A 27,459-nucleotide genomic window follows, 5' to 3' on the forward strand; every position below is an offset into this window, starting at 1 on the left:
TGGCTCTCAGCTGTGAAAATCACCCAGAATAGGCTGCTGGGACAAGAATCCAGGAAATGTTTTTTAAAAAAGCCGAAAAGCACAAAGAAATATGTCTGCACAATAAATACACTGTACCACATCTACTGCCAAGGGTGCCTGTCCAAAGCTGCAGCAGGCTGCATTCTGTTTGTGTTGTCAACAAGCAGCAGCTTTTGTACCTATGCACGTTTGTTTACTAAATATAAGAAAACAGTAGAGCTCAATTAAAAGTAGATTAGCCACACATGTACCAAAGGAATGTGTACTTAACTGACTATGGTGAATCTGGCTCCAATTAAATCCCCTGGAGAGGCTGTTCTGGCATGTCTGCTGAGGCCTTATTGGTATCCCGGCTAGGCACAGTGGTGGTTATGGCTCCTCTAGAATATATTAAATGGATCGTATAATAACCATTGGGCAGATGTTGCAATAGCAGAAGTTTGCTGCAAGCACGCAGATGGGGCTGCAGATTATCCCGGGAAGGGAACTGTGAGTTGATGGGTTCATTTCCATTATTGCTTGGCAACACACCACATGCGTCATCAGAGATGCTGGAAAACCCCTTTCAAGGAACCCAAATGAAAGCTTACACAAGGAGATGATTTATAAAGGAATCCTGTCAGCTATGCAAGCCTATGAAGAGAATGTCCGAGGTAGTTTCCACTTCTGAGTTTCTTAATGAGAAGAAAAGTGAGAGTATGCAAGCAAAACAGCAGGCTACAAAAGAATAATTAGGACATAGATTAAAAAAGGCCACTACTGAGTTGACATTGCTTGCAAATTCTAGGAGTCCCATTCATGTAAACTCCTCTGGTACGCATAACAGGTATTTATTATTCCTATTACCTGGGAAATTATAGAATCAAATACATATCCTCCTGAGTCTGAGTCCTTCTAACCAATAATCTGAAGCAGAGCTGTGTTCAACTCAACCCCTTTGATCTAAACAATTTCTTCAGTCAGATTATTCCAAATTAAAGATTTTCAAATAAATCCAAGCTTTACACTGAGCTGGGTCAAAATCTTTCTGTAGTTACCGAGAGAAGTCTGATTTAGGATTAGCAGCTACTGAATCGAGATAGCCAAAAGCTACTTTAGTGATTTTCTTTTTAGATTCTCTTGTGTAGGGCTCAGAAAATAGTTATTTTTTAAATTCACATACATGGAAGAACATTCAGACGATTTTAGAATTATTTTACTCAGAAACCCCACAGCTTTTATCAACCAGAAACCTGTGATTAGAAGCATAATTTCAGTGATGCATTAATATAAAAGTTATAGAAACCATACATGATTTAGATAACTAACTCAGATTTTTTGTTGTTGTTGTTTTAAAAGGAAAAACTCTTGAGTATTTCATGTTTGAAAAGTTTTGTCAGCCACAGTTAATTGTATTGTTGCTTCTGCTGATGAGCATAGCTTCCTAAATTATCATGAGGCCACAGATTTGTGTAGCACTGCAGAAATATCTCTGGTATGTGACAGCTGGTTTGCTGGGAAACCTATCCCATCTTTTGACAATAATATTACAACACATATTGGCAATGCTATATTTGGAACACTCTACAAAAAATTAACTAACCAGCTTAGCAGCTCCACCACAATGGTTTTTATTTGTCCACCCAACTAAAGCAGATGAGTCAAGGAGAGGCTAGGGGATACTCCCCAAAAAACAATTCAGTGGTAGAGTCAGATGTACACTCAGAAACTCATACTACTGGTATCCTTTTTAATGACTAAAATGAATTCTCTTTTCTTTTTGAGGTAACTTAACTAAAGTATCCAATATGTGTTTTGATAAAAGCTAAAATAATTCTGCCATTACTTTCGGTAAGGGTTCTATAGGCTCTACTGTAGAGAAAGAAATAGAGAAAGATTTTTCCGAACAGTGTAGTTACAGAAGTACTTTCATCCTCTAAAATTCAACAACTATGGTTAACATTGCTATATAAAGAAAGATAATGATATGGAGGAAATCCAGGCTCCATTCAAGTCAATGGAAATTTACAGGCTTCAGTGGAGCCAGGATTTTTCTACACTAGGGTTTAAAATAACATCTCTAGGCACGTATTAAATTTGCATACAGATTGTTGGGTGCACATATCCTTTCCTTTCTGTAGTACTTTCCTATAAGCACTTAAATTCCTTGATTTTTGGCAGAAAAAGCAGATACAGTATTTTGGGGTGTGGTATGTGTGGGAAGTACAGCGTAATTGTTCAGTAAACTATACAAACGCGTTTCTATTTTCAGATTAGCAATAGTCCCACTCATTTGGTGGGACTGGCTATGTATGTACAGAGATGGTGAAATTAGAGCCTTTATGAAATGACGTAAAATGTTTCTTTGTTCATTAATGTTTTTAGAGAAGCAATGCATGTATCTTTTGTGTTCTCACTTACTGAAGACATTGGTCAAGCTCCCACTTGAATCTAGAGGTAAAGGACTGGATCCTAAAGCAGATTTGGGCTTTTACACAACAGTTAAAAATGTCAACAAGCAACATGCACTTATTTCTCTGAAGTATTTGTCTAGCAATAATGGTATATTGTCAACTCAGTTTGCTCTTTTACGTAGAAGTTCTGTGTTAAATTAATGATTCCATATAATGGTTTTGCATACAGCTTCTTTATAGCACTGTATCAAAATAATACTTAAAAAACAACATGCCTTGTCATATAGTGGGAGACCAAGTGGATCAGTTGGATACACTTTTAAAGGTCTGCTCTTCCCCTTTCCCTCCCTCTTCCCAATGACAGCTGCATATTATTCAGTGTTCAACTGAATAAATGTACAGCTATGAATAAATCTATGCTCACATGTATTCTCTCTCTATTACTCAGAACAAAGGCCTAAGACAAATCTGCCACTTACAAACCCACAGGTAATTATGTCTTTGCTACCTCTACTATCTTCTTCGCTGTAAATACATCTTTGCGCACAGGGAGATGAAGGGCTTAAAAAGCAAGAACAAAAACAAAAAACACTTTAGGTAGACCCAGTGGAATTACAACTTCGATTCAGAAAAGCATCAAGTACACTGAAGTTCTTAGCTGATTTTCAAATGGATAGGAAAAAGACACCAAAAATTTGCTTTAAGTAAAAAAGGTCTGGTCAAAATTATGTTGCTCTGAAATTTGGTCAAAGTTAGTCAAATATACCCAATGAATGTAAATTTAAAATGTATATTTTAGTAGGGTTATATCAACTTGTCAAATAAGTTGTTGGATGAATTCTTCACATATTCATTGTAATACGTTATTAACAATTTACTGATGTGTTTAGGCCTAACATTTTTAACTTAAAAACAAAAAATAAAGACCACACACACACACACACACACAAAAAAAAATCAAACAACAAAAAAGCAAACAAACAAAAGCCCAAACTTTTAACCGAGTAAGAAAATGATACCTAGTTACATGTTCTAAAGGGACTAGTGGTAAATTTATTAAAAAGGTTTTGTCTATTTTTTTTGTCTAATTGGTGGAAAGAATGACAACTACTACAAAAAACCTTTCACTTATATCTGTATGAATAGGCACATCACATACATGCACTTGATCAGTATGCAAATATAGATACAGTACTTCAGAATAACAGTGATCTAATCAGCAGGATTAATAGAAAATAATTCTGTAGACAAAAGACTATTTAAAAATGCCAAATATATTGATATTTGGCAGATCAATATACTACGTTTATGATTCTACAAATGACCATATTATCTACTATCAAACATCCTATTATGTAAACAGAGATCCTTTCTAGAGACAAACTATATTCCAAAGTGTTTTTAAATTAAAAATAAAATAAAATCAATTATTTCAAACATACTGCAGGGGAGGGAAAAAAAAGTCTATTCCCAGATCCATTTTACTGGTTTACTCAGGCACTGCCACTGGAAAGAAAATCACCATTGGACAACAGAATTACTCTCCTCAGTATCCCAGGAGCACCTCATTTACACTGCTGTCAGTATATAAAATTACATCTTTCATTCTCACACTGAATGGCATTCAAAAGGCCATTCTGCAGGCCTGATTCTGGGAGATGCACCCTCTCCAAGATTTTAGATATTTCATCTCCTACATGCTAAGGTTTTCTCAGTGCTGCCCTTCCCACTTCATTCATTTTTGTTTAGCCACACATACGTTTTAAAAATTGATTCAACTTGAACACTTTGGGGTCTGTCTGCTGACAGAAAGACATTCTAGTGGTTGCAATGCAGTTTCAGTCTAACCTAGATATACGGAAATGTAATCTTGTCATACATCTACTCTGCCACTGATCCATGCCAGAATTCATTTGTTAGATGCTGTGGTCCGATACCAGTGATTTTCCTTCAACTTAATATATGTGGCAAGTGGTTAAACAAGACCATTACATTGGTTTAAGTGATAAAAATTGCTATACGTGGTAAAATGCTAACATGTCTTCGAAAGCTTGTGGCAGATACTGTTGTTGCCTTTTTCTTTTTTAGCACAAGGGAATGATGCCTGAAGATGGAGCTGTTTACAAACTTCTGTAGGAAAGGAAATATCTGTTTACAACACAAACTTAACAGAAAAAAGTACTGTAGATACTTTTATCATGGGTACACAGATCTGCCAGTTTCCTAAACACTATAATCCATACTTTATGAATAAATTTATTATGGTATGAAATACCATAAATGTAATTTTTGCACAAGTACTTAAAAGTGTTTCATTCCAGAAGGAACAAAGCCAATAAAACATTATGTGCATGTTAATTGATAGCGGTCTGTATTTTTTTACCAATTTAAGTATAATTTCTAATATTGTTCAGAGCCTCCAAACTGAGTTTTTTTCCCCCCCCCACATTTTGTACATGTGTATGGTATGTATGCATGGTCACATTAATTAGATTTTATCACATCAGGTTTATAGCTGACCATTTTCCATTAATCATGCCAGAAAAGCTGTTATGTGCAGCTACAGATGTCAATCTTTTCTTGCCTCCTGCAAATGCAAGTTCATCCCCCTGAGGGAGATTTTCAAACTTAGTTCAACGTAGCCAGAAAGTAGTATGCCTGTGGGGGATTTGTTTCCTCCCCCAGCAGGAACGCTGGTGCACAACTATGCACTTTTTTGGTGGACTTTCATTATCCTTCAGCGTGCAAGAATTATTCACATGCTGAAATTAAGCAGTGCATAAATACTGGAAGAATCAGGACCTGCGTGATCAGAAGAGCTCTCTGAACACATGCATAACCACATATCTATGCATATTCAGCATATATATATGCATATATACAGTCTCTCCTACGGTTTAGAGTATCTGCAAGAGCGCACACCTTCCTGGAAACCTGAAAAAAGTTTCACCCATGTCCCACAAAGAAGAGAGACAGTGTTTGCATCACGGAAAGCTACAATTATAACACTAGCTTTCCATCTGGTTCTCTCACCTTCCTTCTGACAAAACATGCAATGTAAGCACTGCCTGAAGGTACTCAATCCATTACTTCTTTTAAATGAATTATCTACCCAGATTATCTACCTAACTGATGTACAATTACTATTTTTTGTTGCACTGCTAGAAAAACTTTTGGCTTTGTAATAAACCGTACTATTCTCTCACAAGCATATAGGTACACACACAATCCCACATTGCCTTTTTCTTTCAGTTGCACCAGTTTAATTAAGACATTTTAATCAAGCTCCAGTTCTGTCATCAAAATAATTAATCTTACCCACATATCTGAATATGAGCAAGCTGTTGGCTAATTTTTTACCTAACTTTTTAAAGAGCACCACGTAAATAATTCGAAATACCATTGACACCTTGTCTAATTACCAGACTTAAATCCTGAAGCTTCATCAAGTCTCAAAACAAAAACAAACACAGAAGCAATACCCAGGGTGTACTTTACTCTTTTGGGTACCTAGCATGAAACGTGCATACAAATACCTTTTATTTTGGAGTATGGCCCTGTCTTTTGTACACTGAAACAAGAAAGCCCAGCGGTTGTTACTGACCTTTAGAAGAGCCAGGGAATATAAGAGGGTTCATTTGGTCAAAGGACTGCCAGCATTCACAAATAAAAATCTGAATACGGATCCATGTGACACCACATAAACTAAGCTTCTTTAAGGTTTCGCATTGTACCCTTCCACTTTCTGGGCCATTTTCTTTCATAAAAGTACTGGCAACAGTTCCGTACTTCCATTTAATTTGTCAGTACCAAGATGTATTGCAGCAATAGTGACACTGTAGTACAGTGACAGGAATGACTGCTGGATAAAACACAACTGCTTAGGGCGTCCTGAAAGAAGACAGACAACATTCAAAGCACAGCACTAATACCGTGTACTATAGCAGCGCTGAGCAGCAGTCTCCCTGTTTTCTGTGGTGTCTCATGTTTGTGCACAGAGACAAGCCATGCAACGCACACTGTGGGAATCCAGTCTTAAAGACAATAAAAATACAGAACACAGCAGCAAGATCCATGCCTGAAAGGAAAGGTTTCATTTCATCTTGTTCCCTGTCATGCTCAGTGTTCTCAAGGAAGTTTACAAGACTTAACTTTACCTTTGGGTGGAGGCAATGAGATCATTTCTCTGCATGTTTTAATACGTCCTGTGGATTTTTACTCGTCTTCTCACCACTCAGATTGCTCTGATTCATTCAAGTTAATGAGTGAATTAGTGATTATTTGGATTTATTGTTAAGATAACATCAGCACTCTACTGTGGCATTTGTTTTCTTCCCTCCCTTTCCTTCCTTATTTATTTATTTAAATTAAAGTTTTCATATTTCAACATAGTCCTTAGATTTGTTTCCATCATATTTTTTTTTTCCTGTGCAGTGGAATTCTAGCAAAGCTGCTTCAGTCACTCTTGTCTTGAGATCTGGCTAACTATTGTTCTTGGGCAGTTATAGGTGATGGGAGAGAAAAGGGAAAAGGAATAAGGAATAAATGATATAGGCATACCAGAAATCTGGGTAACTGAAAATGTCTCCAAGATTTCCTTCACTATATGTTCCACAGAACTGTAAGACTTTCTGGTAATTATAAGGAGAAAACAAATGCTATTGTACTCAGAATCTCTGATCAACTGTTTATCTTGACTGCCAGTAATTTCCCTTCTCTAACTTTGTGAATATTTATCAGATAAACATTATCATAAACTGTTTGTGGAACACTCAGCCACTGACGGCTTGCTTGGACGTAACTGACTGCAGGCTGAACTGTGTGTTATGAGCCAAAGGTGAGCCTTCTAATAGGGTCAAGGTCAACAGCATCACCAGGGGCAAAGATTATTGTTAGCTGAATGAATTACTAAATAAAAAGATGTGATTTCATCCAACATTTCTGATAAACCTGTATCCAGTCTTACAACATATACTGGCCATTTGCAACATATATGGCCACTGCTTTTCTCTGTCTTGCTTTTTATTTTTTAAGCAAGCAATAGGTAGCTGCAGTAGGTTCATTACATGCATTAGAATGCACTAAAGCCAATAGATAAACTGAAAATTTCATCTGGATTTTTTGTAATTGATACCATATTCTGTGGGGCTCCTCCTTCTGATCTTTATGTTGCAATTCATGCATAGAAGTTTTAACAAAAATATCTTTGGAAAAATAGTTCAAGACCCAACATCTGAGATGATTCAGTTGTATTATTAGGAAAGACCTAAGACAAAATAGGGGTTGAATTACACAACCAATTATGCTGATTTTAATTTATTGCTCAAATTCACTAAGCATAAGGCAACTATCATTGCTATAGTTGGGTTTCATCTGAAGAAAAATGTAGTTCCAAGCTTGCCTCCTTCCTTGCACTGAATGTAGAAGAATAACTGCTGTTACACCTCTGTGGACCTTTTTACTTGCTGGAAAACAGGCTATGCAGTATTTATTTATCAGTAATGTGAAGAAAAAAAAAAAAGTATTTATGTTACCGTGATCAGTTTTCAGTTTATAGCTTTTACTTAACCTTATTCATAAACAAGTATTGATATTCTAGATAGGAAAGAAAGCAAGCCAGACAGATAGAGACATCTGTTTGTTGCTAATTATTCAGAAAATACTTCACTTAATGAGATTTCTTGAATCAGAATTCCATTAGACAAGTACTCTCAACAACTCACTCAGTCTGATGGACAACATCTCTCCCATATCAAATGCTGAAACCTCATCATGATTAATTTTTCTCAGTGTACCCGGAAAAAAAAAAGTCATGTCTTTCAAAGCTTAAACATATAGAAGAAATAGTGTTAGGCATTATACATTTATTTACAATTGAAAACTTTAAAAATTTGTACAATTAATTTTTTGTCTGGCAGAAGAGTTACAGGTCACGTTCTCATATGCATTCATTAGTTCTTGTTGTCATGTTATGAATAGTTGGATTAAATAAATGCATGTATAAAAGATTTCAGCAAGTGCTTTGATGCCAGCAAAGAACTTTAAGATAATTTAAATATTTTTGAAGAGCCTTTATAAGGTAGAAGAAGAGTATTCACAGAAAAAAATGCAAGTAATATTAGCAATTAGTAATGAAAGGCTGAAAAGCTGGGTGATTTCTGAGGAAGAAAGGCTAGGTTTCTCTTGACCAAAGGTTTTCCTTAAAATTGCAAGATTCCTGCATCCATTTCGCCAATCCCTTTTTGTGGTGTTGCCTGTAGTAGAGCTGAGAACTGACTACAGGAAACCTGAGTCACAAGGCAATACCCAAGCAATTAGCCATCCTTCCTATTTTCTACTCCTGGAAAACTTAGGTATACTTTTGACATGCATTTGTAAAGGCTTCTGAGGGCAGATGTTTCAGTGTAAAAGCCGTGTACACCCCAAAAAAGCTATCCCTCCTTGCATGCTCTTCAGCAACTGCTGCAGTTGTTTCCATGTGTCCATCCAAAACTTGTTCTAATCACGTTTAGGTAGAGTTGTTTCAGCTTTGAATGTATTAAAATATATATCCATGCATCGCTACAGGTCAGAGGGAGGAAGGCTATAATAGAGAAAATTAGCTAAATTCAAATAGAGTGACATCAGCTGCAAGATGCAGTCCAGATAGGGCCATAGACACATCTCTGTTTTTCTTTTACCTTTCAGAAAAAAATTCTCTCACCAAAGACAAAACATTTTAGTTCAGATAACTCATCCCAGCTTCTACCTGCTCCCAGGTACGTGTCTGCTCAAAGAAAATATGTCCAGCGTCTAGCTCCCTTCTTGGTATCTCTAATACCCTTTTGTGTTTGTCTGTGCTCAGATGCAGGGAGAGCTACCTTATTTAAAAAAAACAAAACAATATACAACAACAAAAACTCCAAACCAACAAAAGCCACAGGGGCACGAGCACAGAGTTGCATGGCACTGAATAGAAAGCAACAAAGAAAGATGCAGAAATTTGCATTCACTTTCACACTGAGAGGTTGGTACTTGCTCTATGGTTGCGTCACGCCAGAAAACTCCAGTAATCACATCTTTAGAAGAACACACAAACTTGTCATCCTTTTTGTTATGCAGATGACAATGAGCCTTAAAAAAACAATAATACAGGAATGAAGGTGTTTTTTCACTGTGGATTTGGTCTTGACCATCAGCTATCAAAACCTAATTATAATGTTTTAGCTAAGCTGCTTTGATGAACTGCCTTACAACATATTGTTATTGTGCTGGCAGTGCTCTTTAAAATTATAACTTATCTGCATTGGCAAATAAAGGAATCGAGTTATCATTACATGTCTTGCATATGAAAAGTACACAGCCATTTTTCTCCACAGTATAATTACTTTTTACTTTACTGGAGTTTGCATGGTTTCATAAAGACTAAAACTAAAAAGGCAGGGTGCTTGTAAAAAGTTGGTGGTTATGATCCATTGTATATGGCATTTAAGACCTCATGTATATAAGGTTATTAGTTCCATTGTTTGCTTGTTTTGAGGTACTCTACATATTCCCAAGCCTTACATCATCTTCATCCTGGAAAGAGAAAAGCCTGTAACATGTATGCTCCGAATCTCAACTACATTCCTTGAATAATATCCATGCTGTCAAGTGGAGGTTCAAATGTTGTTTGCACTGTACTGATGTAAATACTTATTTCTGTGATTTGACATGATAGCAACTGCGAGAACAGTCTGTGTCAAACCGGGATCAGACAGATGTTTGTTTCCTAGCCAACATTTCAGTGACAAGCGGAAGGAAGGCAGATGCAGTCAAGAGTGCAGCAGCTACAAACATGAGGTAACTCCATGTTTGTGAAGTGTGTGCGCCACTGAACAGCTATTTTGATACAGGTGCAGGGAGCTGTCTATATATCATCTTTAATATTGTCGTTAATTGGATGACATTGGACAAAATTTTAAAGACCCTGGGAAAAGGCTGTGACTAAAGAAAAGACTGAGGACAGAATTCAGGAATTATACTTTTATATTTTTATATTTTTAAGTAACAGCCTTTCTTTCCTTTACTGACAGTAGCAAGATTTGTCCTATTATTCATCTAGTAGTGTGCTTTCATACATGAAGCCTCACAAGCAGCAGATATATAGACAGTAACAGAGCCTGACTCCCTGCCAAGTGTCACAGCTAAAAGCCCCTTTACTTTCAAAAGTCATTCTAAGCTTCACCACAACGTACGTTAGAGGATCACACAGTAAAATGGAAGAATGTCAACAATAAAGTAATTTTTAAACTAGTATAACTTTTCCCTTAAGGTTTTACTCTAACCTTTCCTTAGATCTATCACATATTTTCAGGCTTGATTTCTGTTACAGTAGGTAGCTTTCCAAGAGTGAGACAAAAAAATGGTGCTGACCACAGGTAGTCACATACATCTGTGGTTCAGATGTGGGAGGGCAAAGTTTAAATTCAGCAGGAATACCACTCCCAGATATCTGATCTCCAGACATTTTTTTTTTAGCAAATAGTATTTCTGTAATCAAGCCACACCTTTCAGAATAACCACAAACTTGTCAAAGCAAAGGACGGGGGCAGACCTAATCTTACTCAGTCATAGCTTTGATGATAAGGTAGTTGTTAGGAAATCAGACTTAGCAACACAATGTGAGCATTATCATCATGACTCCCGGAACATTAAAAAAAAAGTAACAATGAAATGTCTGCCATTCTGAATAGTGAATATTGACTGTTCACAGAAAGCATGTACAGATGACAAAAGAGAGTTTTTTACTCTTGAGGGAGGAAAGAAAGATTGCCACAAAAAATAGCCTTGAGGCAAAGAAGAAACTTCTGAGGTCCAGCAACCACAAAACATATTAAAAAGGTTATAATAATGTTCCAGGTTGTGTGGGAAGAGAAGCAATACCTAAATATTTTAACTTGCTGTATAACAAATAAATTAGAGCATTTTTCCTGGCAAAAGAAGGACAACTCTATAACATGAAATCATTGCTTCTTTTCATATCAGAATTTTGGGGGCCAGGTTGATGACCTTTGAGCCTATGAGCCTTTCTATGGCCATATAAGTAAGAATGGCATGTGGAAATCCTGTTCTTTTGTAAGGACTGGCAATGTCCCTGCTAGATCTTTGAATCATGGCCCAGTGCAATGCCCCATCCATGCGTTCTGCTATCATATCCATCATGCTTTATCAGCCAAAATGAACTATAGCTCTCCTACCGTATCCTTTCCACAGATGGTCAACTGTGAGATGAAAGATGTACTGCAGAGGCAATGCTTCACTCTGAAAAGAATTAATTCCAAAGATCAGACATGTTAAAAACCAAAACCTGAAAAAACACCTCTTCAGTGAATAAACAAAAATAGTACGAATTTATGCTCTGTTACTATGATTAAACCTTAAATATATAAAAAAATAAAAATAAAAACAATCAAAAAAAATCAGGGAAAGTTTCACTTCTAAATCTGTTCTGTTGAGGTGGTTCTTCCATTCCTATTTACATAGCTATTGAGCATGTTTTTTTTAACTGAAATGAAGCTCTCATTAACCTTAAAGGAACATTAGAATATTGCCTACAGTATCCAGAATCAGTCCACAATTTTATTCTATGTTATTTTTGCTCCTTATATCCAGACAAATGTGTTTTTGATCCATTTTCCCAAGATCTCTCTTTGCAGATGTGGATATTCTAAACTCTATGCCTATTTTCTGCCATCTGAGCCATCTGCTTATGGCAGAGGAGAGCAGATGAGAAGGAAAGCCCAATATTAAAGGTGAAAGAGATTAAAATGCAAATAAATGACAGGATGTTTTAGGACTGCCATGGTAGTTTGTATTTGACAAAAAGGCAGCATGGCAGGTTTTCCCCTGTTACTGCGACAGGTCACCATTTCTAATCTCAGGGTCATGTCCAAGTACTCACTTTCATAATTGCTTGGGCTGACATCCATTTTGACCTTTTTTCATTTTGGCCTCCCTGACTGAGGGAGGTCACGGACCCATAAGGAGGCAGAAGTTTCATAAAACGCCATAGTGATTATGAAATGGGACTAGTACCCCTCTGGCCTTTGGTATAAATGTATATATAATCTGCTATGATATTTTAACCCTTGAAAGTTGCCAAAGTACAGATATTTGTTGTGCTTTGGTACAATTTGAGAAAGCTATTCTTACAGTGTCTTCGGTGTTAGTTCTTTGTGACGTACTGTAAAGCATAATTATGCCTCCCTATTTTAGCAAGGAACAATTAATGACTAATTAGCTGAGAAATTACAATTAATATAATTTCACATCATTATTCCATCTGCAATTCTGAGCGGTCTCAATATCTTTATCATGTCAGACAACCACCTGCCCATTTTGCTTGACTCATTTTTTATTTCGAAACATTAAATTAAGGTCTACAGCTTCCTGCAAATCACCTATGAAGCTAGAAACTGCATAAATATTACACTGACCAAAAATGCACAGGGAGCGATTGAATGTCAAATAGGACAATTACGATAGATAAGCTTTCCTTCTTGATTACCAGCTACGCAGTGCTGACTAGCCTCTTACTGATATTTTATCATCATAAGAGTCACAGACAAATATGAAGCTGATGACAAGTGACTAAAAGTAACTGTCAATAGTCCTTTAGAAAGGAATATCTAAAAGACCAATGCTTAACATATTTTTTACATGTATCTATCCCGTAATCTGAAGATTACATTTAAATACCCATATTTTTATACAATCTTACTCAAGGAACCCTCTATAAGTCTTTGGAAAATACAAAGACATCTGAAGCACAGGTATTCCACTTATTACAGAGCTACCTGAATTCTGGAAACTCCTTTTTCCACTACACCTTTTGTTATTAATATTTTTCACTTTTAAGATGGCCTGAGCTATACAGCTCAGAACTAGATATCTGCTTAATAGCATGTGCCAGGCAGTCACTGATAGTGGACTTTGTAATGCCAGAAAGTGCCAAGGGTTTCTTTGATCAGCTAGGTACTACAGAGAAAGAGGATGACGTCCTCTCCTCTAATGGAGAAAGCACAAGTTCAGGGCAGGTTTTGTGATCCTCTGGTGACTATGAGAAAATAGTGAAGAGCTGTTTACATGCCAGGGTGGGTGATAAAGTAGGTGCGCTAGGGTGTGACTGTGACACCACCATTTGGAAGGGAGTCCCAGGGGAAACTGAGGCAATGCAGTAGGTTTTTCAAGGGGGAAATCAGCATGCCCTCTCACAGAGTTGAGCCCAACAGCAAGGTGCTTGGCACTGCCTCTTTTATGCAGCTTGTCATATCACAGACATGTCAGGTTGAGCAACATGAATCTGAGCATTACAGGGAAGTAGCTCAACGTTTGAAGAATCCTTTATTTTCAATTTAGAGATGTGATTAACTTCTATGGTCCGATAGCCTATTTTGTCCTGATGTTATTCTCTCTCATCTCTCCTTTGCTATCTCTCTCACTGATATCATATAATAGGAGTAAATAGCATAACTTCATATCATGGACAACTTCATATACAACAAAAGTAACTGTGAATTAAATGTTTTACAACAGCAGAGGTACCCAGGAAATGTGCAACTAAGTTCGAAATTGCCCAGTAGGCAAATGATATCCTTTTTAATAGAGTACATAACCAAACACCACAAACGACAAAATCAGAGTATTATCTGCTCAAAAAACCCTCCTACCAGCATGGTCTTTTTCATACCTAGAACAGAACTCTTTGGGAAGTATAGCTGCTGAAATGAACTGAGCAGCATGAAGTCTGCAAGATCCACAAGAACATCGGGTGCTGACAACCATAAACTGGTGTAGTTCTCTTAGTAACCAGGCACCCTTGATGTTTTGCAGTCAGGAAGAGTCTTGCCCCAGATCTGGTAATATCCTTGTATAGCCTATATAGCATGACATATCTTCATGCTGGGAGCCAACAAAGTAAGTGATACTTAGTTTCTTGGTGTACATGTAAAATTACCCACTTTTCTTTTAATCTTATCAGTAAACAAGAGCCTTTTTTTTTTGACTAGTTCTCAGCTTTACTCTGTGGAAGAGATCATTGTCCTAATACCATACTAGTGCAGTCAGCACACTGTACAGATCACTATATAAAATCTATTGCATATATCATTTCATTAGCTTTTCATAAGGCAGTATGTGGAAGCCAGGTAATTTTTTTCCCTAATCAAAAGCACTTATGGGATACATTAGTACAATGATGTATAGATTATGCATATAACATTTAATATCCTAGCCATACTTTCCACTCAGGAGAATTTGGAAAGTATCACATAAAGAACACTGGAACAAATTATTTAAAAAAAAAAGTGACATCAAGAAAATAGGGGAGCAGGAACTTGAAAAATTAGTTCATTTGCCTTGCAACTATAGCATAGGAATAAAACTCCTTATTTCCTGATAGTTGTAGCTAATTCACATGACAGTCTCTAAGGTAAAATGTAACTTGGAATGTGGATAAAACATTTTAAAAGGTGAGATACTAAACATCTAAGCTGTACTTTCACTGAAAAACCTTGCCTCTCTGAAAGGTCAATCTTAAATCTCCAAATTAGAATTATTCTGCTGTCATTGAACTAACAATACAATGATTTTCATGGTTTAGTTACATTTCATCAGATATATCTTCTTTTTCTTTTTTCTTTTTTTTCAGGTCATGTCATTAAGCACCATTAGGTACATTTTTGGAAATTTGATTAAGTCATCCTTAAGTTAATATTGAAAATAAGACGAATTGCTTTTCATGATTAAAATGTCAGACCCTGGCAAGCTCTGGGAACAGACCTCCTGAAAATACATTACTCCCTTATGAAGTCATAAGGAGCAATGTAAGGACTTCAGTGGAGTTCCCATGCAAACACACTAGGCTTTTAAGACTATATGGCATATTCACTATTTTTTATAGACAAAACAATACTTTTCACATTGCAGCTGCATCCTGACAAGTAGTTGCAAACAGTCTGCTTGCATAAATGGATCCTTTGGATCCTTTGTAACAAAGACCCAGTAGTCCATAGGCAGGTGACAAAACTCACTGATCCATACAAGCAGTATTTTGCTAGACTGAATTCATTTACTTTTGAAGAAAAAAGGAAAAAAAGAAAAGGATAACATACTTGAAAGATGAGTAGGTTTCAGTACAAAGAATTTAGATGTAACCAAAATTTTCAGGACTGAAATAAGCACAGCTGGTTTTACACTATATCTCTCGTCAATGGTTAAAACATATGAGTGCTGAAAACAAGAAGAAAAATGATTTGGAGTGCCTCTCAGAGCTCTGTCAATCAAAATTCTACTTTTGCTTTCTTTCTCCTCTTCTAAACCCACCTATTAAAAGAGTAACTTTTTCTAAAAAGGAATTTCAGATCTTTCTGCCATGTCATTCTGTGATAGGTGTTATATTTGATGATGGCCAAAAATATGCCGAAAAGACATGGTTTACAACATTTAAAAACATTTATAGACATTCTTTGATTATAAGTAGTAAACTTATAATGCTTGAAGAAGATGGACGTGAAAAAAATGCTTAATTTTCATTGCAAGGTTAGGTCGGGTGATTATATCTAGATTTTGGGCAGCAGTTTCACCAGCTTGGAGATGGCTGTACAAAGCTGTGTGTATGTACTGCCTCCCTCTGGGCTTGAAGCACCCCTATGGGCAACTATAGGTTTTGCAGTGTAGACTCCAGATTCAGCATTATATGGAGGATCTCTACAATCTTTTTCAGAGAATTGTGGGAGGACTTCTTGGCTTCTGCGGCACACAAAAGGAACTGTGGGAAAGTAGTGGAGGACTTTCATCAGGCATAGGGATTAGCCTGCTCTTCTGTAGTAAAGCAGGTGGCTGCCAGCTGAAGTATGCACAGCATTTGTACTCTAATTTTTATTGCACCTAGCTGACTCAAGTGGGAACACCAGGATATTAACCTGAATTAAGAGCTTACATCTCCACCCTTCACTTACAACTGATGAACATCCAGGAGAGTGAACACTTATCATTTGTACTATTGCTTAAATGGAAGTACCTGTACTCTGGAGGATCATTTTGTTACACTTCATTTCACGCAAGCAATCCTCGATGACAAAATTTAGGTGAAAGAGATGTGATATTTCAGCAAGCAACGTAGAGAAAGAATTTTACAATCAGTGAGATATCTTAGTTTTAATGGAAAGAAACAATGCCTAACACTGGAATCATACTAAAATGAAAAACAATAAAGAGTAGGTGATCATGCATATATTGACACAGGTAACCACTAAATCTAACCCCTGTTGAAATCACAGGGAGAAGATGGTTGAGCTCCTCAGGATGTTTTCATGCATACTGACTCTGCAGGACTACTGTGCCAACTAACTGACCAGGAAGTATTTACACAAATTTTATATGCCAAGGAAGTTGAGGCACTGTATTAACACAAAAACTTCCATAGCTGTGGCAAATTTGCACAACTTTACTTTAACCCTCCTTTAGCCACACAACATGGCACAGAGTATTAACTTACCCCGTGTTCCAGGGTAGAACAGATAGATGATACCTGCTTTGCAGCAAAGTCTTAGTGTCACTGTTCAGTGAAGAGCTCTAGGCATTTTTTTTTTTTAAACAAATGTTGTTCTTGACCTGCTATGTATCCTGAATGATTCATTTTCTCATAGTACTACCCATACAAGATCCAGCTGCGTCAAAAACATTTACTTGTCATTGCAAGGGCAGACAAAGGGTTTCCCCACTTTATGGGGATAACAATATTCATTCATATGCTTATCCAGTTATCCAGACTGAGAGGCACTGACTCTTAATTTTGAAGCATACTTCAGCTCTTTTCCCTCTTTTATAGTCCTGCCTGGCTTGGACTTCAGATGCACTTGTGCACATTCACTATTGTCACAAATCAGATATTGAGGTCTTCTGTTGGATTTGAAGAAAGTGAATGAAAAAAGGAGTAAAAATGCTTTTAAAATGACTCTCCTGTTGCATTGCCTCAGGAGAATTCTGTCGAAGATGCAAAAATAAAGTTCATTTACCCAAAGAAGCAATTCTCCATATTACTTAGGCTAACATTGCTTACCCTTCTCGCCAGTCTATGCTTCAGCTCCTGCATGTTACTTTTTGTACCTATAACTAATGAACCAAAGGTTCATTCAAAGCCACCTTTATTTCTTTTCATTTCCTCTCACTGTCTTCCAGTAGTTCCTTGTCTTTGTTTTTTATCTCAATCGCTCATACTCTCCTTCACCTTTCCCTGTCCTGAGTCCATGTTCATCTTTTCCTCCACAGCTGCTGGTTCCCTATCTGGTTCCCACCAGTTTCCAGGCCCCTTCTCAAACTCTCTTGTTCCAGCTTCTCAGCCCTTCCCAAACAGACCTTGGTTTGGTTTCATCAGTGTATGGTTAAAATCTCCATTCCTCGGTTTCAATTTTGCCCACACCTCAGCAGAAACCGTGTAATTTTTGTGATTCAGTTTTTTGATCACAATGTTGCAAAAGTGAGAGTAACTGAGAACACAGGGATGCCAGACTGTAGTGATAAATTCTCCTGCATGAGCCTTACTCCATCTGATGCACACCCTGCAGGCACAGGCCCTGGTGTCCCAGACACACAGCTATTGGACTGGCACCCACATTATCCAAAAAAAACAACCAACCAACCAAAAAACAACAAAAACAAAACTCAAACCAACAAAAAACCCAGCAGTGTTCTGGTTGGGGCAGACACTTCCACTCAAAGGTTTTGAAATAAAAGAAACGTGTGAAAACAGGCCTTATAATAAGAAATTTCAAGCAGGCAATGCTACCTTAACAGAGCTGCACATTTTTCCTCTTTGTTAAAAGCTCTTTCCAAAAGTGCAGATGTGGGACTGGAAAACTGATCCATGCTGTTTAGGTAGCCACCCACTGTTTTCTCTGTACCACAGAGTTCGCCCTCCCAGAGGAATGGCACTGGATTTCTCATGCTGACCAGAGGGAGCCCAGGAGGAGACAAAAAGCACCCAGTATATAGAGTCACGGAACTTCTCCCAAATGTTCTTGCACAAGTCATAAAATATATGCAGGGTTACAGTCCTCTATTCAGAGAAACTTAGCAATTGCCTCATTTCTTTTGGGAGCACCACTTTACCCAAAAGGCCCTAGGGTAAAGTGGGGTCATGACTGTCTACTTATCTCCAAAATGCCCTTAAGATACAAATGTTTTGTAATAAAAAAACAGCTGGAATCAGCCATAAATAATAAGATTCAGCATCGGTATTCTGATAACGTTGAAGTAAATGAGAAGTTCATAATTGCTATAAGTGGACTGTAACTCCAGGTAGACAACCTCCACTTACAATGAAATTGTGAAAGAAACTACAAGATAAGGAAATCCACTGTGCTCCTGGCAGGTACTACTGCTGAGATAACGTCATTATGGATGTTCTGTTTCATTTGAAGTCAGCTTCTCTTATTTACAGATGTCATACATCAAAATGAGAAAGAAGTGGTTTTGCCACTGGCTTTTGTTGAAGTCTTCATAGCTAACCACCTCAAGGTACATCTACCTTCATCTTTCTACCCATACATAACTCTCTGTAGCCAGAATGTTTTATTATTTTTATGACCATTTCTCTTAATTTAAGAGGTGATGAAGTATCAGGAATGTTTTCAAAAAGTCTCATAAAACTAGTGCTGTCAGTGCCATGATGTTGCATGCTCAATTTTAACATAACGTCAGTGATTGCAGAACCACCTGAAACACCAGTAAAGAGGTGACTTGGGACATGCAATCAACTGTAACTTTGTTTTTACTGACTGCGCTCAGCTGTAGTCTCACAGCTCACATTATAGTGACTCCTAAATGGAACAAAAATTGTTGTACCTACGCTCTGCCTGTGTAAACAGATGAACAAAATAGCCATGATCTTAATACTTCTAAGACGTTGGAGAGCAGATGTCACATAGGGAATAATAAGAAATGTCGCCCTTATTATTGTGGCATAGTTCATTTTCTTGGTTTTCTGACAGACTACTATAACCATGCACAATATAGAGTAACTCATTTTTGTTGAAAGTTATCCTCTATACCTCTTTGAAATACTTGGGTCATCATCTCTTTTCTCTATCTTCTGTATTCCTTTACTCAATCATTGGTACCAGTATACATTACTGGAAGCACAGCCATACAAAAAGACCATTCTCACTGGACAGAATTTTACATCCTTTTCTTTCATCGGCCAGTGCAGAACCAGCTCTGCAGGTATGCCAGGTTGAAACTGCACGCCTGTGAGCCCAGAAACCAGATATCTAAACTAGGAATCCAAAGCACAACTGAAGAAGAAATGAACTTAAACCGAGCCACTTAAATCACTTGGACGTTTCTAAAATCTCTATGCAAAAACTCCCTTTTAAAGAGTATAATTTAAGTATATTCATGAGCAAAGGATTTGTATGTTAGCATCTACAACAAATGAGCATTATCTCACGTACATGTACAACCAGTCAGTCACTATCACCCTCTGCAAGAATACCATGCAATGGAAAGGGTTTTTTTTTTTTTCCCATTTTCTTTCCCCCCCTCCCCACTCAAAACCAAATAAAAAAAATCCCATTCACTTAAGAAGTGATTGTCTGTAGACCTTTGAAGCCAAGGAGGGTGACAGCAAGGGCAAGAGGCTTATTTCAAGGGTCACATTTCATTTGCATAAGCAAGTAACCATAGGGCACTGTGGAATGTCTGTAAATGGATTTCATTACAGAAATTCAGCTTAAAGGGACTATAAATAATCCTCTGACAAACATTGTATATTGCTTCAAGTTCTTCTGTAATAAAAATATTTTAGTAACACAACAATCCGTGAAAGCAGGAAATGAAACAGGAGGAGCTGCACATCTTCCCCTTTTCTCTCTCAGGGCAACATTATATTGTAATACGTTTTGGAGGAGAAAAAAACCGTGATATTCATATTATTTTAGCAAAGTAATCCTACAAAAACAGGGTTATATCATTCCATATGGCTGAGACAGGGTGGCTAAACAAATACCCAGATCTTTACTAGCTCTTCTCCCCTGGAGATCATCTGTTCACCAGGATAGGTGTGCAGGCTGCGTGGTATTCTGCCCAAAGGAACATCACAAAATATATATCTGTGTGTAAATCTTCTTGGATGTATTTCAGTGCAGAAGCCATTTGAAGTACACATTTTACCGGGCTGGCCTTTCTTGGCCATATGAAGAAACAACAAATGTCTAAGACCCCTGTTCAGACAAAGCATTTAAGCAACTCACAAACTTAGGTGCATGCTTAACTCCTGTTTTCTTCAGCAGGACTTAGCTATATGGTCAAAAGCTTTCCTAAATGGGGAGTGATGTTCTCACATGCATAGTTATGTGCATGTTAATGCATATTTGACACTTTGATGCATTGCTGCCCTGCACTGTAAGGAGTTCAAAGCTAGCTATAGCTAGGTGGACAACAGACCAGTCATCAAACATTTTTTGAAGCTCTGGGAGGGTCAGAAAGTCACTGGAGCTTTTGCAGTTTTTCTACACGTAGAAATACACCCACTTCAATATCCCCTTAAAGATGCTTGGCTTGTCAGCTTCAGAGGGGACTTTGGGCTATCCCATCATAACTTCATCTCCCTTGGGGTACTATTCTGAAAGGCATGGACAGCGGCTAAAGATCTCCTCTGCACTGGCAGTCATCTCTGGGGGAGAATTTTGGCAGTGCCCCAGTCTAGTACAAAAGATCTCAACAAGAAGTTTGTCTCTATTGTTTCTAATAATATACTTGCAAAGAAAAGGAAAATGTAGGATACTTCTGCTAAAGGGAAGAAAAAGTGGGCCTTTATAGTAGTAATTTAATCAGCTAATTTCCGTTTATGCTAGTTTTTGTTTCCTCTTGTTTACCTTTCTAATAACTACAATTATTCTCACACTGGCATTACTGTTTTCTCTGGAATAGATTTGCTCACACTGAAAAATCCAATTGAATCAGAGCATGTAACGAGAAAATGTAATCCATCGTTATTAAAAAAGACAGCTTACCTTTATCTGGGTGTTAAATAGTACAAATCCGTAAGAGTCAGAGAATGTTTTGAAGTAAAAACAAAGGGCATTATGAAGGCTGAAGTGGATTTGTCACCGAATTATATGTATTACCTCAGAAATGGCCTAATAGAGGTTGTGGAAACAATATGTTTTAGGGGCAGAAAAGAGAAAATAAGGCTACGTCCTTGTTTTCCACATTTCCAGAGAAACTCAATGACATTTTAAACATCAGCCTATTTTGTGGAAAATTGTGAAATGAAAAGGAAGGTTGTCTCTGAACATAAATTACAGTTGTTTCACTGTTTGTACCTGAATGCTGCTTCTGACTATCCGCATGTCAGAAAATGTGAACAAACTTGCTGTATGTCAAGCTAGGCAACACGCTCATGGGTACTGGCACAGAACAGCAAGTTCAGCAAGACAGTGCCTGTCCCTGGCACTCTGGACAAACTTGATCAAATCACTTAACCCATTTCTGCTGTCTCCACTGTTAAGGAGGTAGCATGAATTACTCATCTTTATGACATACTTCAAGGACTACAAAACACAAGAAAGCCACAAGGCTGCTATGTAATAGTAGTGCTTTGTGCATGTGTCGTTCTGAAACATCAGTTGGCGTTCTCAATGGGCTAATTGAAACTCTGAAAAACAAAAACAAAAAACCTTAGCATACTTCATTCTTAGGCTGAGGTGGTTGGTACTAGAAGAGTGTGAACCACTCTGAAAAGTAAGCAAAATGGCTTTACTAGAAGGTTTTGTTTAGAGAGGGCTTGTCACAAGGCCCGAATCCAGATTTGAATGCTTGTGATGCTGGTGGGTGCTTTGAGTTAGGGTTTTCCTTCAGTTCCCCAGATGATGCAACACTGGAGCTGAACTTAGGTGGAATCAGGCAGCATTCACAAACTTTATAGGTTTTGAATGAGAGAGGAAAAATTTACACGGATGTCCTTCGATCTACTTCACATTTTCAGAAATCTTTTCTTATTTGATCTACAAGTTCAAAGCAAAAGCCTTTGATCAAACAAATCTGCTAGATATTCTGTCACATGAAACGTACATGTCATAGAATGGCTTAGGTTGGAAGGGACCTTAAAGATCATCTACTTCCAACCTCCCTGCCATAGGCAGGGACACCACCCACTAGATCAGGTTGGCCAAGACCCCATCCAACACGTCCTTGAACACCTTCAAGGATGAGGCATCCACAGCTTCTCTGGGCAACCTGTTCCAGTGCCTCACTACCCTTACAGTGAAGAATTTTTCTTAATGTCTAAATTAAAAGAGGATAGATTTAGATTAAGACCATTCCCCCTTGTCCTAAAAGCATGTGCATATGTGAATTCATGGTCCTAATGCCACGTGTGTGTAATGAATGTCCACCATAAAGAGTGGACCACAATAAGGCCCAAACTTTGTCCTTGCCTCCTTCATCACAAATTGACCGTCTTCCTTCACTCAATTCCTGATTGTCCTTTTTGTTTCAAGATGGCCACTTTTTCCAGAGGATGTGATTTAGGAAGTCTGGGGCAAGAACCTAAACTATTACATCTCCACACAGCATAGTAGGAACTTCCGCTGGTGGGGTTTGTTAGCAAAGTAGTTCTAAACTTGCCATGAGGCCTGTAAGTCCCTATTGTGTAGGTTCAAAGTCATCTCTCTGTTATACCATGAGTTACATAATCTTTTTCTCCTGTGTTCTCAAACAATGTAGCTTCACCCAAAACATTTGACAGATGTAGAGAAATATGTATTATTTGTTTAGTTTTTCTAAATATCTAGGATTACACTTTGTCAATCAAAGAAATGACCACATGCTTCCACTCAGAATTGCTCAGTCCCTGGGCTGACTGGCAAGACAGGAATATCTTAGAGATACAACATTCAGAGAAAACAGGTTGTGCTTCTGTAGTGATCCACTAAAACACTAGAAACTGCTTGAATTATGTCAAGAGTAAATTACATCTAGGTCTCCTAGATCAAGAAAGAGCAACGTAACACTGAATTTTGCTGAAGACAGAAACGAAACATATGCTCAGGACTGAGTGGGAAAGCATTCTCTACTAGAGAAAACCTCATTTCTCACCCCCATGATTTTTAATTCTGTTCAAGTTCTTTTCCTCTCAAACTACTATTTTTCTGCTAATATATTTTCACTTTTCCTGGTATAAAGTCATACAGTATAAACATTCATAGGAATTTATTCAATACAAGGAAATTTTTGAAGGTAGAAATGGTTTCACATTGACAGGAATGAAAACTAAAAGAGCTAAATTTCTACTGCAGCTTATATATGCTAAAATTCATTTCTTTAATTGATCTAGAAAAAAAAGAACTTCTAGTAGTGACAGGATTCTCCCAAACTTCTAGGTTTTGACCTAAAATTTTGATCATTTAAGCAAGAAAGATAGTGGCTAATCTTATCTTTTTTTTTGTTTGTGTGTGTGTTAGTGTCTAACACACTAAATGAACTTGTAGATTATCTGTAGCAGAGCTTTCTCAATGCAGCATAAAACAGAACAGAATATTCTGAGTCAGAAAGGACCCACAAGGATCACCTTGTCGGAGTCCAACTCCTGGCTCCACACAGGATCACCCAAAAAAACAAACTCTATGTCTGAGAGCATTTTCCTAATGCTTTTTGAACCCTAGCAGGCTCAGTGCTGTGACCCCACTTCCCTGGGGAGCTGTAGCAACCTAGTGGGCATAACAGGTGCCAATAACTGTGTGGCACACATACAGATACATCACTGTAACCTGGCTTCATTATAACAGTACAGAGGGGAAAAAAAAGTATGCAGTATGACTCAAAACTAGGTTAGAGAATCATGTCACTGAAAAGCAAGGTAATGTTGATGAACATATCTGTGACAGGTACTCCTGGGTCATTTTGAGATCTTCCATGGATAGGAATATCTGTCTTGGCAAAGGGCAACTTGGACAGTTGTCCTTGTTGGACCAGGCACTGCATTTGGCACAGCATGATACACCATTTAGAGCCCCTCAAGAACTATTTTCATTTGGTTACTACTGCCTGTGAATTAGAAGGGCAAAGCGTACCTTGCGTGTGCATCTAGAAAGGGAATGGAGTAAATAAAATTATTTCTGAGGGGGAAGGGCAACAGTTAAGTTGGGGATCTCTGATTTAGAGGAAAAGAAATATGGAGAAGAGGTGTGGAGCTACTGCGATTAAAGAAATTGTTTTGTTTAAAAATAAAAAAAGAAGATCTGCTCACGAACCATTTAGAAAAACAGGCAAATAGTGGTCAATTGTTCATGATGAATTATTCACCCTGTTCTATTGGAACAAAACGATCCTGGAATGCTAAATTAGGAGTTAATCAGGATGCAATCTCTCACTCCTTCTGTTTGGCATTGCCATTGACCTTATTGTGAGAGAAGCTGTATATGGATGCAATACAGAAATAGCAATACTTAAGCAGTATGCCAGAATGTTTCAGCTCAGCTGGCAACATATCTCCTCTAAGTAATAATCATCAAACAAACAATGCTCAAAAAGCTCTGTAATACTTCAAGAAAGATGTGGTTAATCATTAATTATGAACAAAACAAATCTAACATAGTTAGCAATTCCTCTCTCAAACAGTTAGTAAAAATAACACATATAAGATGAGTAAAATCATATGCATTCTTAGTAATAGGAAAGTCAGAGGGCATAACTAAAAAACTTTGTTGTGAATCTGCAAGCTGGAGAGCTCAGCATCTATTTAATCTCAGGAATTATCCAAGAAAAAGAAAGCATTCTCATATAGAAATAAATAAAAGTGTCTGCCATGTCAGTCTTTGACTGGCTAAGCAGACTATTCATTGAACAGGGTGCACAATGTCCCCATTAGCGGGACTTAACAATGTACAGGATTTGCAGAACAGAGGCCCAGCACATACAGACTGGCATAGCGTTATTTTTGCCCTAAGCAGCGTTGGATTGTCTCAGTAGTAATCCAGAATCAGATAACAGGAGACCCTCAGTAATATTTCTTTATGTTGCTTTGGTAGAAACTACATAAGGTAGTACTATAAGGTACACGAGATGACACTTTTCAGGACTGACAGGCTCTCCTGTCAATGTTGAACTCCTTTTTTTTTTTTTCTTTTCTTTTTTTCTTTTAAGTCTTAGTCCTAAACATCACTGTTTTACTAGAAGCCACAAAAAGTCTGAATTTGGATTTTGGGAATACAAAACTCTGTGCATTGCTCTAACAAAAATTACCATTAATTGCCAGAAGGTACTCCTGCTTTTGCAGCCCCATCTTCAGCAGCGATAAGAATCCATGCATATTTTTACTCAGTCTAAGAAAAACGAATATCTCTATTTATGTATCAACTGAATATTCTTTAGCTGGGCTCAAAAGTGAAGGAGTGCTTTTAGCTCTGGCCCTTAAAAATAAAATAGTAACCTTTTTGTCAGTCTGTTTCTTTTCCTATTTCCAAGCACACAAAAGACCCTTGGTAAAGGTGTTGCACAGAACATCTTTTCAGAAGGGAAAGAAACGTATTCTGAAGAAACAAATAAGATGTCTGCACGTAAACATATAATTGCAAACAAGAAATGGCAACTCAGAAAACAGACAGCAGCTTTTCCTATGACATATCTGGGTGTATGAATTCAGAACCTTTTCTTGCCCAAATCTCACTCTCCCTAAATTGTACTCTCACATCAAGCCAGCTCTCAAAGAAAAGGGCAAAGTTGCTCACCTCTGCTAATCTTCAGTTCTCGTGGCAGGGCTGTTCTGACAGATTCTGTTTAGATAACTAGCTTCAGCTACTGATTCAGCAAAAGGTTTGCTCTGTTGTGAGAGTATAGTTTTATGCTTCCAGATACTCCTGGATTTGGAAAGCAAATAAGCTTTACTCTTTTCTGCTGCCTACTTGCTCATGTGTTTTTCTGGAGCCAGGTTTTCTGCTTTGCAATCAGCCTCCTGCTGGGTTCTCTAATTGGGCTGACAGATAAAATAATCTGGAGCAAATAGTAGTTTGGGAAGAAGCCTTGATCTTCATTTTAATGGGGTATCTCAGAAGTACTTTTTCCTTGACAGTTCTTGTGATCATGGTAAATTTTTTAACATTAGCTCAAATGTTGTTCCACCAGCTTATATATAGCATACATAAGCAGCAATCATCATTACTAATTATCACCTGTAATACCTTAATTACAAGCAGAAGAGCTTTTTTTTTTCTTTTTTTTTAAATTTTTGGGCGGGGTGGAATAAAAATTCTCCTAACTAAAACTAATGTTTCCCTTTGTCTTCAATGGATGGAGAAAATAATTTTATTTCATCAAATCCTTAGCATACACCCTGTATCTGGATCCAAGAGTACCATTTTTTTCCCTGTGTCTGAGCATTCTACAGCTGCTTAAATATAATAAATAAACATTGCATTAGTTAGTCATTCAGCAATTAAAAAAGTATTTTTGTAGTTCTTGTTTCACAGAGAGGGAGTCACATACACTCTGTTCTTAAACCAATACCTAAATTCATTAGTCAATACAAACTTCCTTTAATAACCTCAAGAACTTTTACCTATCTACTATACTCCAAATAGAAGTGAAGTAAAAGAGTAGTTTTAAAATACACAATTCAACATTAGAAAAACTACAGTGTATAATTTACTGCCATTGGAATTCACTCTGCTTATATTGTTTGGTGCTAGGTGAAGCATAAAGACAAATATATGAGGACATCTGCCTACTTGGATTAATTCTATTGCAGTTTAATTATCAATTAACAACAGTTTAAGAAACTTGTATTAGCTATTGACCTTGATCTTTTGTCTCTGCATACTATTAAGGAAGTCAGAATACAAACTTCATAACACCGCAGTTATCAGTTTTAGGATAAGGGTATATACAATACATTCTTTCTATCTGTTAGGTAAAAACCTATTCCATGTAATATTTTCCATGTAAGCGTATCTACTGTGGAGACATCCATTAAAGGACTCATAGGTAGTAAATTAAAACTCACTTCAAAGACAACCCTTCCTCCGAC

General features: G+C 37.4%; 1 protein-coding gene across 4 annotated transcripts in view; it reads right to left on the reverse strand.

The window, feature by feature from the left end:
• The window catches only part of LOC308194837 (uncharacterized protein), a 562,652-nt gene that overhangs the window by 36,676 nt on the left and 498,517 nt on the right, over window positions 1-27,459 (reverse strand). For 2 of the 4 annotated variants that reach the window (XM_080591320.1, XM_080591319.1), the window contains 2 exons: window positions 11,633-11,696; window positions 2,881-4,544 (listed from right to left, as the gene is read on the reverse strand). In XM_080591320.1, the coding sequence (XP_080447446.1) occupies window positions 4,447-4,544; window positions 11,633-11,696 (162 nt within the window). In that variant the 3' untranslated portion in view covers window positions 2,881-4,446. Of the gene's footprint in view, window positions 1-2,880; window positions 4,545-9,640; window positions 9,972-11,632; window positions 11,697-27,459 lie in introns of those variants that run through there. The other 2 variants (XM_080591324.1, XM_080591321.1) reach the window with 2 other exon arrangements.

This window comes from Anser brachyrhynchus, assembly GCF_964034855.1.
Source record: "Anser brachyrhynchus genome assembly, chromosome: 4".
Lineage (NCBI taxonomy): Eukaryota > Metazoa > Chordata > Aves > Anseriformes > Anatidae > Anser > Anser brachyrhynchus.